Source organism: Oppia nitens, unplaced genomic scaffold, assembly GCF_028296485.1.
Source record: "Oppia nitens isolate AA-2021 unplaced genomic scaffold, nextdenovo-longstitch-racon4-pilon3 scaffold2_pilon_pilon_pilon, whole genome shotgun sequence".
Lineage (NCBI taxonomy): Eukaryota > Metazoa > Arthropoda > Arachnida > Sarcoptiformes > Oppiidae > Oppia > Oppia nitens.
In genome coordinates this window covers 8,600,794-8,613,084 of record NW_026533210.1, presented here as the reverse complement: position 1 = coordinate 8,613,084, position 12,291 = coordinate 8,600,794, and the positions used below count along the sequence as shown (strand labels likewise).

Below are 12,291 nucleotides of genomic sequence, written 5' to 3'. Positions count from 1 at the left end.
TCTCTCTCTCTTTCTCTCTCTCTCTTTCTCTCTCTCTCTCTCTCTCTCTCTCTCTCTCTCTCTCTCTCTCTCTCTCTCTCTCTCTCTCTCTCTCTTCTTTCTCTCTCTCTCTCTCTCTCTCTCTCTCTCTCTCTCTCTCTCTCTCTCTGCATCTTTTAGCTACTAAAAACACAAACACTTTTTATTTTGTGATTTTTAAAAACACAATTTGCTTACAATTTTTTGATGTTGGCCATAAAAATGAATAAAAACAACAATCTTTTTTTGTAAAAATTTATATAATAATCATAAAAATATAATAATAATATTTTATATAAAGTATATATATAAGTATATATAAGTATATATAAACTTTGTGAGTTTTGAATAAAATAAATATGATTTTTTTTAAAAACTTTTCTACAAAAAAATTAATTTCATATTTTTTCAATAAATTTCATTGCAATGTTATTAATAAAAAAATATTTTTATTTTATAATATTGAATATTTTGTCTTTAAATTTATAGTTTGAGTTATTATTTTATTTTTTTTTTGAAAAATTAACTTAAAAAACAATAAAATCAAATACTGTATTTGAAATCATAAGTTATGTGTTTTTTCTGGTGATTAACTTTAAATGATAGTAATTACTAATTAGTTAATAGTTTATATATATCTATATAACTGGATAAAGCAAATATTTTTCTTGTAATATACTGTATCGTTAACTATAGTAAAATACATCATTAATTTAATCTTTTAAAAAAACAAATTCTAGTTATAAACTAAAAAGCATTTAAACATTTAAAAAATAATTTATAAAATTAATATATTTGTCTGTAAATTATTTATTTATTTAAATAATTTAATTATATATTTATTTACTGTATATAATATATTTGAATTAATTAATTAGTTTCAATACAACTATCTTTTAAATAGCTTTTTTGTATTATTATTATTATTACTGTATTTTATTTATAAAAGTTTTAAATCATTTACCGGTATATACAGTAAACACATATTAAATATATGTTTTATGTATTGAATTAGTTGTTTCAGTCAAACACATTGAGCGCATGTTTTATACAATAATAATAACAATAATAATATAAATGTCTTTTAAATATCAATAATAATAATAACAATACAGTTGTAAACAACACATGAAATTGTTGTCAAACTCGACAACAAATCTGATCCATTGTCTCTCTCCAAGTGAAGTGATGTGCCATTGATTACCAATAAGACATCCATCATCTGTAGAGACAGACACACGAAGATATGAACAGAAGAGCCGGATTGGGTGCCTATCAAAGGAAACTACAAACAGAAGCCAAATACAGGGAAAAGAGAGAAGAGTTGGCCAAAGATGAGATCCAGACGCTGACCAAACAGATGTCAGAGTTTCAGCAAAAACTACAAGAGTTTGCACAGAAACATAAAAAAGATATCAAAAGAGATCCCGAGTTTAGGCGACACTTTCAGGCGATGTGCGCTACGGTTGGTGTGGATCCGCTTCAGTCGTCGGCCAATTTCTGGACTAAACTGTTAGGTGTCGGCGACTTTTACTACGAATTGGCTGTTCAGGCCATTGAGGTTTGCATGAGTACTAGCCATCGAAACGGCGGTCTTATAGGTATTCATGAACTCCATCGACGAGTGATTCAATCGCGAAACTCTGCCAAAGCTATCGGCAGTGGTGGCCATCATCGACATGAAGACGAGATTACTGTCGATGATCTGATTCGTGCAATCGAAAAGTTGGCCAAATTAGGATCGGGTCTCAAACTGATGTCGTGCGGCAAAACCTATTTGGTTCAGTCGGTCGCTTCGGAACTGAGTTTAGACCAGAATTTAATCATACAAACGGCTCAATCGACTAATGGCTGTATAGATATATCGATGATTGTCAAAGAACTTCAGTGGACTGATGAAAGAGCTCGCAAAGCTATCGACGATATGATTATGGAAGGACTGCTCTGGATTGACAAACAGACACCGAGTGGTCAAACCTGGTATTGGTTTCCCGGTCTAAGACAATCAGTGTCTTAGGAAATATTAAGATTAAGAAAACGATATGATATTTACATTTATTTGTATATTTATATATTATTATTAATAATATTTTTTCATAATTATATAAATCGGTATTTAAATTATTTAAAAAAAAAACTAAACAATAATTATAACAAAATTAATGTCTAAAACTTCATATGTTTGGCATTACTCCTGACGTGTGTCTGTGTCTCAGGTCTGGCCAAATGGACTATCGGTTCCTGTTTTTCCAAATCGATTCGCTGAAAGTCTTCTTTCAAATACTGTGCGACTACCTGTTGGACAACCACTTGTGTTGGGGGAACTTCGGGAAACTGCATCATACAGTCGGTACTGCTTTGCTCGTAACGCAACCGAAAGCCTTCTTTATTGGTAGTATCGCGTCGTTGATAGCCATCGGTATGAAATCGTATAATAATCGGACCGTTAGCTTTGCTAATTACTGGCCGGTCGTTGGTATCGCTCAACATATAGCTAAGTCGTCCTCCACAGTAACGATCTTTAGTGTCTCCATCGCCGGTCTGTGAACCACCAGGAATGGTGACGTAGTCCTGATCGCAGACCAAATCGCCGACACCCGAATTCTCGGCCTGCTGACTGGTCGAGTCTATTGACCATTGAAAATCCGAAGCCGTAAATATGACCCGACACGTATTGGGCAATCGTTCAATACAAATGGCGTAATCCATGTTATTCAGGTATTCGCCAAAATTAAAGCTCTCGAGAGTGGCCATCGGTTGAGTGAAATACTAAAACATATCAATAGAGTAGTAGTAATCAATTTCTTGTATATGAGAATTATAAGCACTTACTTGAGTACAACCCATAGGCGCTGGCAATGAATAAGGCGGATGTGCTCTCGGAACAAACGGAATGTACGGCGCCTGAAGATTAGATCCCAACCCTAGACCACCGAAACCGGTTCCAAAACCACCCCATTGTCTTGAATTTCTATCGGACAACATATTCTTTTTGTTGCGAAAGTTGCAATCGATTTGTGTGATCCGGATATGCCATCGATAGTCGCCAACAGAATTAGTGTCAAACACTATGGTTGCCGTCCGGTCGGTCCCATCTCGTGGCAGACTTACGTACACTAAAAAGACATTAACAATTGATTTTCTTTATTAAATGGGTTAAACATATATTAGATTAGTAACTCACTGTGTTGGTTACGGTTAAGTCCACAGAGCACCGGTACACTCATCGGAGCAAAACCCGAGGCCGATATGTAGAACCTGTCGCCCAGACAGTTGCCATACGTTGGCTGATCCAATTGGAAGTCAATGAAATCCAGTCTCAATTGGCAAACATCGGTGTCGTAGACTATAACGTTTAGGTCGCAAAAGTTTTGCTGATTGTCGGGCATCGGGTAACTGGGATTTCGGAAGTAAACCACTTTATTGTAGGTCGTGTTATGACACGATCGCGATACTGTATTTTTACACAATAAGACAATTATTTTTTTATGATCAACTATTTCTCGTATCCGCAGCTGCGGTGGCAGTGCTTACCTATACAACAGGAACCCAGACCGCGAGCACAGGGACTACTGGGAACGCCACCGAGTTTTTTGCATTCAAGTGGTGTATAACAGGTACCGGTTTGGTTGCTGGCATCGAAACACTCTTCATTCGGGAAGCGAACAATATTTAGAAGACTTGGTCGTTGAAAAAATGGTAACACTATTTAGATAAGTAATGGGACAGTCATATCACCAAAAAAATAGTTTATAATTAAATATCAGAGAGTAGTAGTTCCCGTCAGTCAAATGAAAAAAGACAGTTTTTAAATGACACCTAAAAAAATAATAGATAACAATAACTTACTTCTGGAACCATTAGATCGTTGATGAGAATGGTCTCTTAGGTCTCTATCTTCTTGATAGTCATCAATGATGTCATCGATATCACGCAGAGATGATGATGGATCCACTGGTGGTGGTTGTTGTTGTTGACAACTGATCGCTGATAATCCAATTAATCCAAACAGTGGTAAATAATAAATACAAACAATTAAGTAGAAAGTCATCATTTTTTATTATTCAATTGATTTTCTTGATTTGATATCTTTTTTTTATTTTTCAATTCAACTCTTTTTTTTAAACAATTATTATTTAGAAAATCTTTATACAAATCATTTATAACTATATATAATATAATATTATATGTAATGTGTCGACAATTTTTGTGTTATCGGAATTATTAATAATAATAATAATAATAACATATATAATAAGCAAATGTAATAATGATTTGGTTTCATATAATTTAAGGTATAATTTCTTGATAATGAAAAACAATATATTTTATATAACCAATAATTATATATAAGGTTTTGTATGATAACATATGCGTGTGATTGACACCGATATTAGAGATCAAGTCGTGTCCGGGTTTTTGATTTGGGGTTTTTCGCGAGAAATATATCAATAATAAAATAAAATATTAATATTATGTAAATAAAATAACGCCCAAACACTTAGGTCTTAAAAATATAAGTTTTGTAATAATAAATATCTGAGTTTTTTTTATATGTTGAGCTAATAATCAAATTTAAACAATAAAATTGGGTCTAAAATTAATATATATATATATTGTGTGTGTGTTTGTGTAAAACGATAAAGTGAAAAGAATTTTTTAAAAACTATTAAAAAAAATTTTATGACAAATATTGATTTGAATTTATAAAAAATATACATACATTTGAAATGTTATTTTTGTCTTAAATATTTCTATATTTAAAAATTCAATGTTTCTCTCTATTATTATTATTATGTTTGTTTGTTTTTCAAATGTTTAAAAATAAATCTCAAATGTCATTACTATCACAGCGAGTCTATTGTATTTGTATTTAAATAATAATAAAAAAAACATAATAATAATAATAATATATTTATATATAACTTATATATCTATATATTTGTTGACAAGAAATTTATTTCACTAAAACCTAACTAAACTATTTTGTATATCTCTATAGAGTTTGTCGTCTAATCGCAAGTATTTGTCTTTTTTTGCGTCAAAAAAATATATCGGCTCTTGAATTAGGTTTGGATCGTAGCCTTCGTTTTGTAGACTATTTTTGGGCAGTTTATGAGTTCCCGTCATTTCAAGGCATTTGCAAATACGTATGAATACAGGTATGGAAAAAGAGGGCAAAACTTTCTTCAGATTCTGAAGCAATCGATTTAGATCTAAGCCATTGTTTTGGTCGAGAATGGCAGCCATTCCAGCCTTGCCTTCACAGCCGGGAACCTCTACACCGTAGACAACACAGTCGACTAATTGGATAAATTTGCTGATAATAGTCTCGATTTCCATTGTCGACACATTCTCGCCTTTCCATCTGAACGTATCGCCGGTTCGATCTTTGAAATACAGATAACCAAACTCATCCATTGTTAACAGATCTCCCGAAGCAAATGCTCGGTCGCCTTTACTGAACACATCTGTGATGATCTTCTTTTTGGTCGCCTCTTTGTTAGCGTAGCCATCGAACGATCGGCTCGGATCGGAATCGATTATTTTACCGACAAATTCGCCGGTTTCGTAGGCTTTTGTGTGAACGCAGACACCATTTTCGTCGCGTATGTATTCACCCGTAGATTCTTTGATTCTGACCAGTGATGCCGGATATAGGAATGCAGCGATTTGTGAGATGAAACCACACGAACCCTCCTTATTGTCCACATTGACTAAACAGTGGAGTTTAAAGAGAGACAAACATTACAATTAGATATATCCGATGAAAACCCCCATAAAATAGATGTGTGAAAACTGACTCATATTTGCATTGCCTTCTGTTGAACCATACATTTCTCCGACCTCTTTAATATTGAATCGTTGAGTGAATTCCCTCCAAATTTTAGGTCTGAGCCCATTTCCAAACATTATTCTCAAGTTATGCTGATTATCATATGGCTGTGGTTTCTGTGCCAATAGATATCTACATATTTCTCCGATATATTGTGCGGCCTATAAACAAACAAACAAACAAAAAACAAAACAATTATTATTATAATTTGAAAATTATTTTTTTAAACAACTAATTGATCCATTATATTGTTAATAAAACACAAACATACGGTGCAATTATATTTAATACAATCCTTCCAGAAGTTTGAGGCCGAAAATTTGCTTCTGATGGCCATTGAATTGCCAAAGATAAGGCACTGACACGTACCGCACGTACCACCGGCCAAGTGGTACAGCGGAAGACTAGTATAGATAACTTCATCGTTGCGTAGTTTTATCATATTTTTCATCGCCGATCCCATCCATAGGTATCGGCTGTGCTTAATGATGGCGGCTTTCGGTAAGCCTGTTGTGCCCGAAGTGTATATATAAAAAAGTCGATCTGTTTAATGAAATAAAACGACAACAAAAATATATTAAAAATTAGTTCAATCAATAAATTTTTATTATTTCTATTTATTTCTATTGAACATAAATATTAATTAATTGATTTTACTAATGGATTGATAATAAATAAAAATAAAAAAATATTAATGATTAGGTAATACATTGCAAAAAAATGTGATTAGAAAAACAAATAACAAATATCCTAATTTCAATTTTATATACTGTTTATTATGTATACAGTATACTTGTATAATGTATATAAAAAAAATTAATTAAATAAAAAGTTAATTTATGATAAATACCGCAAAATTTTCCCATATTTAGTGTGCGGGGAGTTTCACAACTGCTTTCTGATATAAGTTGTTTAAGAGATTTTGCATTTGTTATGTTATTAGTTGTATCGATATCTCCGTAACAAAAGTATTGCATCGAACAGTTAGAATTAAGTGATGGCATCACTTCCCGCACCGCTATTTAACAATAGATAATAATAATTATTTAATTTTAAATTTATATCAATTGAATATATTAAATATAACACAATAGACTTGTCAATAAAGATATACAGTATATATAAACATAATTTATACCATCAGTTAATTCAGAGCCAAATATAATAGCCTTGCAATTGACAACAGTAATTGAATGTACTAATTGGTGCAGTCGTTGATTTGTATTGATCAATGCGGTAACAATACCAGCTTTGGCCAATCCTAACCAAATGGCCACATACTCGGGCCGATTGTCCATAAATAGGGCCACTTCTTGGCCTGGATGGTAGCCGTATTCGAGAAACAGATTGGCCACCCGATTGGATAGTTCGTCGATTTGACCGAATGTCCATTTTTGATCTTCGAAATAGAAGAGTACTCGACTAGCATGGGTTTGGCATAATTTGGCAAACAATTTGGGAACCGTTGCATTTTGTCTCTTCAATATATATAAATATAATTGTGTTTTCTTGAATCTTAATAAACTCCTGTAAATTACATGTAATAAATTTATTTAAAAAATATATATAATTATTTGAATATGTATTAATTAAAAATAAAAATAATATTTTATGTGTGTTTGTGGGTGTATTTTATGTTTACAACTATTATTTCATTAAATTGCAGAATCTCATCAAACATTAACAAAAAAAAAAAATAATAAAAACTATTACAATAAAAATTTATCTCAAGAGTTAACGGATGAGGAAATCTTATAATTGTTGTTTACTTTTTTTTGAAAACATAAAATCTTAGTAAATACACATAAAAATAATTGCTTTAAAACATATTAATATAAAATAGCTATTAATTTTTAGTTATATTTACACACTAAACAAACAGTGAAAAATGAGAAAACTATTAGAAAAAATTGTTTTAACAAAAAAAATGAGAATAAGTGTTACTTTAAATTTCAATATTGTTTTAACTTTTTCCGACACAAACATAGAGAGAGAGAGAGAGAGAGAGAGAGAGAGAGAGAGAGAGAGAGAGAGAGAGAGAGAGAGATGACTCAAATAAACTAGATTTTCCTAAGTGTTTGTTTAAAATATATGAGATTTTAATTTATTTTTTGAAAAAAACAAAAACAAAAAGTTAAAGTAAAACTTTTTTTTGACTACAAAATAATTTAAGAAATATATCTATAAACGAATTGCTATTGTATTTATTTACTACATATAGTATATATATTCAATATTATTGCTAAATAATCAAAAATTCATTTAATGGAAAAATATTTTTAGGATAAATAATCTATGCATTAATTAATGGTATGCAATACTATACATCCAATTTAAAATATGTGACAATATTTTTATAAAAATATCTTTCATTTATTTAACAAATTAATAATTAGTCAGCGATAAAATTTTTATAAACAAAAATATTTCTATCAATATTTTAATCGGTTATTTAAAAGTATATAAAATAAAATAATTGAAAATTAAGTACAATTTTTTTGCATTCATGCAATCGATAGCATGTTTTGTGACCTCTCGACCCAATCCATCGGATAAAACATTATTTTTTAAATAAAAAAATGATATTTAACTTAACTTTCCTTTTAAAGTGAAATATATATATACTGTATATATCATTATACAGATTTGCAACTAATTATTACATTTATTAGTATAGTAGTAGTGAATCATAATTTTTTTAAACTATACATTGTTTTTTAAGAGAGAGAGAGAGAGAGAGAGAGAGAGAGATAGCGATACCCAACCACTTATTGGTGTCAAGTTTATATCATTTCTAATATAATTTCTTGAGATTAATATCTATATTTTTTTAATAATTTTATTTATGCCACAAAATACAAGTTGTTTTAAGAGAAAGAGAGAGAGAGAGAGAGAAAGAGAGAGATTATTTGGAGGAAAGTTAGCTCAAATTATTAACATAAGAGTCATTGATATTGATATTTGTAACGATATTTTTTTTCTCTCTCTCTATCTATCTATCTATCTATCTATCATTACCGCTGAGTTAATAATCAAGTTTAATACAATCATTAAAAAAAATTTGTTATCCCATCTGACATACAATTAGCATTAAATTATTTATTAAAAAACAAAACAATATATGTTATACAGATTGAGAGTTTATATATAATAGTAATAAAATTAGTACCGTTACTATCAAAAATTTTTTTTAAAAAACAACATATTGTGGCTACTATTTTATTAAATAAATTATAAAAAACAAGTAATAATAATATGGTTTAACACGACCTCAATCTCCCTATTAAACAATAATAATAATAATAATGACATTATATGAGCCAATTTGACTAAATGTCTTATATATTTGTAGGCCATTAACACATTTCACTTTTTATTTAATCTAAACTTTTTTATATTAACTTTTTTTGTGAATATATTTTGCTAAATGCATCTCATTGTCATCATTTAATTAATTAAATTAAGTAAATAATATGACAATAAATACTACTAAATTAAATCTCCTTAAATCAAATTATATTCAAATTACATTAAATTCAATTTATCATTTAATAAACAAAAATCTTTTCTTTTTTTATTACATTAAATATTCATTTATAAAACTTATCACATGATTATTTGCTAATAAATTTTTATTACTATTTACCCGTAAATATTATAATGTAGAGTAAACTTAACTTTTATTAACTTATATATAAATTAGCAATAAATTAGATATTTATTTAAAGAATTCATAGAATATTTACATTGGGTTTAAATTTAATTAAAAAACAAACCTAACCTTAAATTTAGCATAAAATATATAATTTTAATTAAATGCGCCATTAATAATAAATATGAAAATTGATTAATAAAAAAATTTAGAAATAAATATAATTTAAAAATGTACTTAAAAATACTTATATGTTTTGTTTATATAAATATAATATTAAAATTTATTAAATAAAAAAATCATGTTTAATGATTATAATAAAATCAATGAGATATCCATTAATAGAAATATTAATACTGTTTATTAATTTATTATAAGAGTATTAATAGAAATATAATAATAATTTAATTTAATAATATTTTTTTTATAAATAATAAATAATACATACTTTAAATCACGTCCAACAGTCATATAGAAAATATATGCAAATCGATGGCCACCAGTGATGAGGTATAATATGAAGACAAACATCAATGCCTTCCAGAAGGCCATATCGGATCCAGTGATGAGACCGATATAGATGGCCACAAATAGCAATGTCTTCATCACCAACCGATTCCTCCCATTCATTGGTGTCATTGTTAATCTCATGTCTTTTTTTGTTGCAAATTCTTGATAAATAGTTTTTTTTTTAAAATAAAAATCAATTGCTTTTCATATACACAGACAATTAATAACAATAATAACACAAAACGAAACTAAATAACTGTTTTTAAAGACATTAACTCTTCAAATATATATTTATAAATTAATATATAATATATGTATACAATATGTGATGTAAAACTAAACGACGACTGAAAACAACTAAATCTATTGGATATAACTCTTAAAATCTAAATCCAGTTTTCGTCAAATCAATGAATGGGACGGATCTGTCTATCTATCTGTGTGTAAGAGAGTGAGAGATAAAGAGGGAAAGTTAGATAAAAAATAAAATAAAAACTTGATTTTATAATTGATTTGAATGCTTATTAAGTACAGTACATCAAAATTCAAGATCGCTTTTTTAAAATATTAATAAGTTAAATAACAAATTATTGATATGAAAATTAACTATAAATATTATGTTTCAAAACATTATTATTATTTTTTTAAATACTTCAAATATCAGTAATATAATTAACAAATTTAACTGTAATTATATATACAATATACTGTTTATATACGGCATATATATTATTGAAAATCCCATACAAACCTATTAATAAAATTATTATTATAAGGCTATCGCTATACTGTATTCAAATGTAATTATCATTTTTAAAAACATATTAATATAGCGATAACAACCATCACATATATATACAACCGATACAAACTCCAATGTGTCTAAAAAAATATAATCAAATAATATAATATACACACAGTATAAACATATAAACAATGAATTTTTGTCTGATTATATTAAATAATACGATATCTACTAATAAGTACATTGAAAGTACATAAGTAAATCATGTCATCGTTATCATAGATAGCAGCGAAAAAAAATTTTAATTTAAAAATAATAAATGTCTTTCAAAATCACGATTTTTATTACACATAAATAATCGGCAAATTAATTGGTTAAAACTTATATGTGATATAATCACCAACAAAAAAAACAATAGATCAGCTAAAAAACAATTAAAATAAATTATGATATATTAATAATAACTACAATAGACTTGAAAAAAATATTAATATTAATTATTATTATGAAATAAAAATTGTTTGTAATTAATTGTTGTTTTTTTTATAAAAATAAATATATTTTTTATGGCAAACCAATCAATAGATTTATGTATTAATACATAGCGTGAAAAAAAATCAATAAAACTATTGGTATTATAATAATAAATATATCCTAAAAAATACCCTAAAAATTATGTGTGAAAACACGTCATGTATTTTATACTGTATTTAGACATCACATCCAAACAAACACACAAAACATCTGATATTTAATATAAGACATGGGATCTGATTATTAAATAACTTATTATTTTTTAATTTAAAAAATTACAATAAATAAACACACAATTGATTTGTTTAATATATATATATATATATATATATATATATATGATATATAAACAAAACTAATAATTAATACAATAATAATCATAAATAATTAATTTAAATAATAATGTCTTACATATGAATAGGTATTGAATGCCAGCAAAAAATAAATAATATATAATTATAATAATATTATCGTTGACTTAATAATTAACTGAACTTTTATTTTGAAATCAATATTATTATTAAATTATTTATTAATTAATATTATTAATAAAAAAAACATTATACAGGATATTAAATATATGATATTTATTTACATCACTACTGTATTTTTAAAAATTTTATTTAAAAAAAACTAAATTACTAATAAAAATGTAAACATTATGTTTCAATGTGTGTTTGAAATACTATTATTATTATTATTATTATTATTAATATTAGATTACAGTTGTATTGTTGTTAAGTTGTATTTGAAAACTTGATTTAGATTTTTGTTTTGTTTTGTAATTCAATTTACTATATATTCAATAATATATATGTATTACTATATGTATTAAAAGTATTAAATAAATTAAAGACTATTTTTATTTCAAAATGCAATCATTTTTACTGTATATTACTTTTTATTAGTAATAGTATTACTAATACTATAGTACTGTAGTTAACCCAAAAAAATTGTTGTTCACACATAACGTTACGTTTAATACTGTAATTTAGA

The 12,291-nt window shown here is 27.5% G+C and overlaps 3 protein-coding genes across 5 annotated transcripts; 1 reads left to right on the top strand and 2 right to left on the bottom strand.

Moving 5' to 3' along the window:
• The first annotated feature begins 1,120 nt into the window (after positions 1-1,120).
• On the top strand, positions 1,121-2,035 carry LOC128956026 (vacuolar-sorting protein SNF8-like). The gene has a single exon (XM_054301707.1). The coding sequence runs from the start codon at positions 1,265-1,267 to the stop codon at positions 2,033-2,035; it is 771 nt and encodes a 256-aa protein (XP_054157682.1). The 5' UTR covers positions 1,121-1,264.
• Positions 2,036-2,184: 149 nt separating this feature from the next.
• Positions 2,185-4,069, bottom strand: LOC128956025 (uncharacterized). Its single transcript, XM_054301706.1, has 5 exons — positions 3,868-4,069; positions 3,553-3,723; positions 3,203-3,472; positions 2,851-3,134; positions 2,185-2,787 (listed from the first exon to the last, which is right to left on the bottom strand). The coding sequence occupies exons 1-5, from the start codon at positions 4,067-4,069 to the stop codon at positions 2,185-2,187; spliced, it is 1,530 nt and encodes a 509-aa protein (XP_054157681.1).
• Positions 4,070-4,946: 877 nt separating this feature from the next.
• On the bottom strand, positions 4,947-11,745 carry LOC128956321 (long-chain fatty acid transport protein 4-like). Of its 3 annotated transcripts, none has more exons than XM_054302033.1 (7): positions 11,707-11,745; positions 9,955-10,177; positions 6,993-7,381; positions 6,705-6,872; positions 6,126-6,397; positions 5,823-6,015; positions 4,947-5,735 (listed from the first exon to the last, which is right to left on the bottom strand). In XM_054302033.1, exons 2-7 carry the CDS (start codon positions 10,155-10,157, stop codon positions 4,984-4,986), a joined length of 1,977 nt encoding a protein of 658 aa, XP_054158008.1. In that variant the 5' UTR covers positions 10,158-10,177; positions 11,707-11,745; the 3' UTR covers positions 4,947-4,983. The 3 variants fall into 3 exon arrangements, with proteins under 3 accessions (XP_054158008.1, XP_054158009.1, XP_054158010.1); XM_054302034.1 differs by lacking the exon at positions 11,707-11,745 and adding an exon at positions 11,427-11,464; XM_054302035.1 differs by lacking the exon at positions 11,707-11,745 and adding an exon at positions 10,337-10,429.
• Between the last annotated feature and the right edge of the window lie 546 nt (positions 11,746-12,291).

Coding starts and splice junctions, on each gene's coding strand:
- LOC128956321 (XM_054302033.1), bottom strand. CDS start 10,157: ATGAGATTAACAATGACACCAATGAATGGGAGGAATCGGTTGGTGATG. Junction 6,398..6,704: donor AAATATGGGAAAATTTTGCG/GTATTTATCATA, acceptor TTCATTAAACAG/ATCGACTTTTTTATATATAC. Junction 6,016..6,125: donor GTATTAAATATAATTGCACC/GTATGTTTGTGT, acceptor GTTTGTTTATAG/GCCGCACAATATATCGGAGA.
- LOC128956026 (XM_054301707.1), top strand. CDS start 1,265: ATGAACAGAAGAGCCGGATTGGGTGCCTATCAAAGGAAACTACAAACA.
- LOC128956025 (XM_054301706.1), bottom strand. CDS start 4,069: ATGACTTTCTACTTAATTGTTTGTATTTATTATTTACCACTGTTTGGA. Junction 3,724..3,867: donor ACGATCTAATGGTTCCAGAA/GTAAGTTATTGT, acceptor TTATCTAAATAG/TGTTACCATTTTTTCAACGA. Junction 2,788..2,850: donor CGCCTATGGGTTGTACTCAA/GTAAGTGCTTAT, acceptor GATATGTTTTAG/TATTTCACTCAACCGATGGC.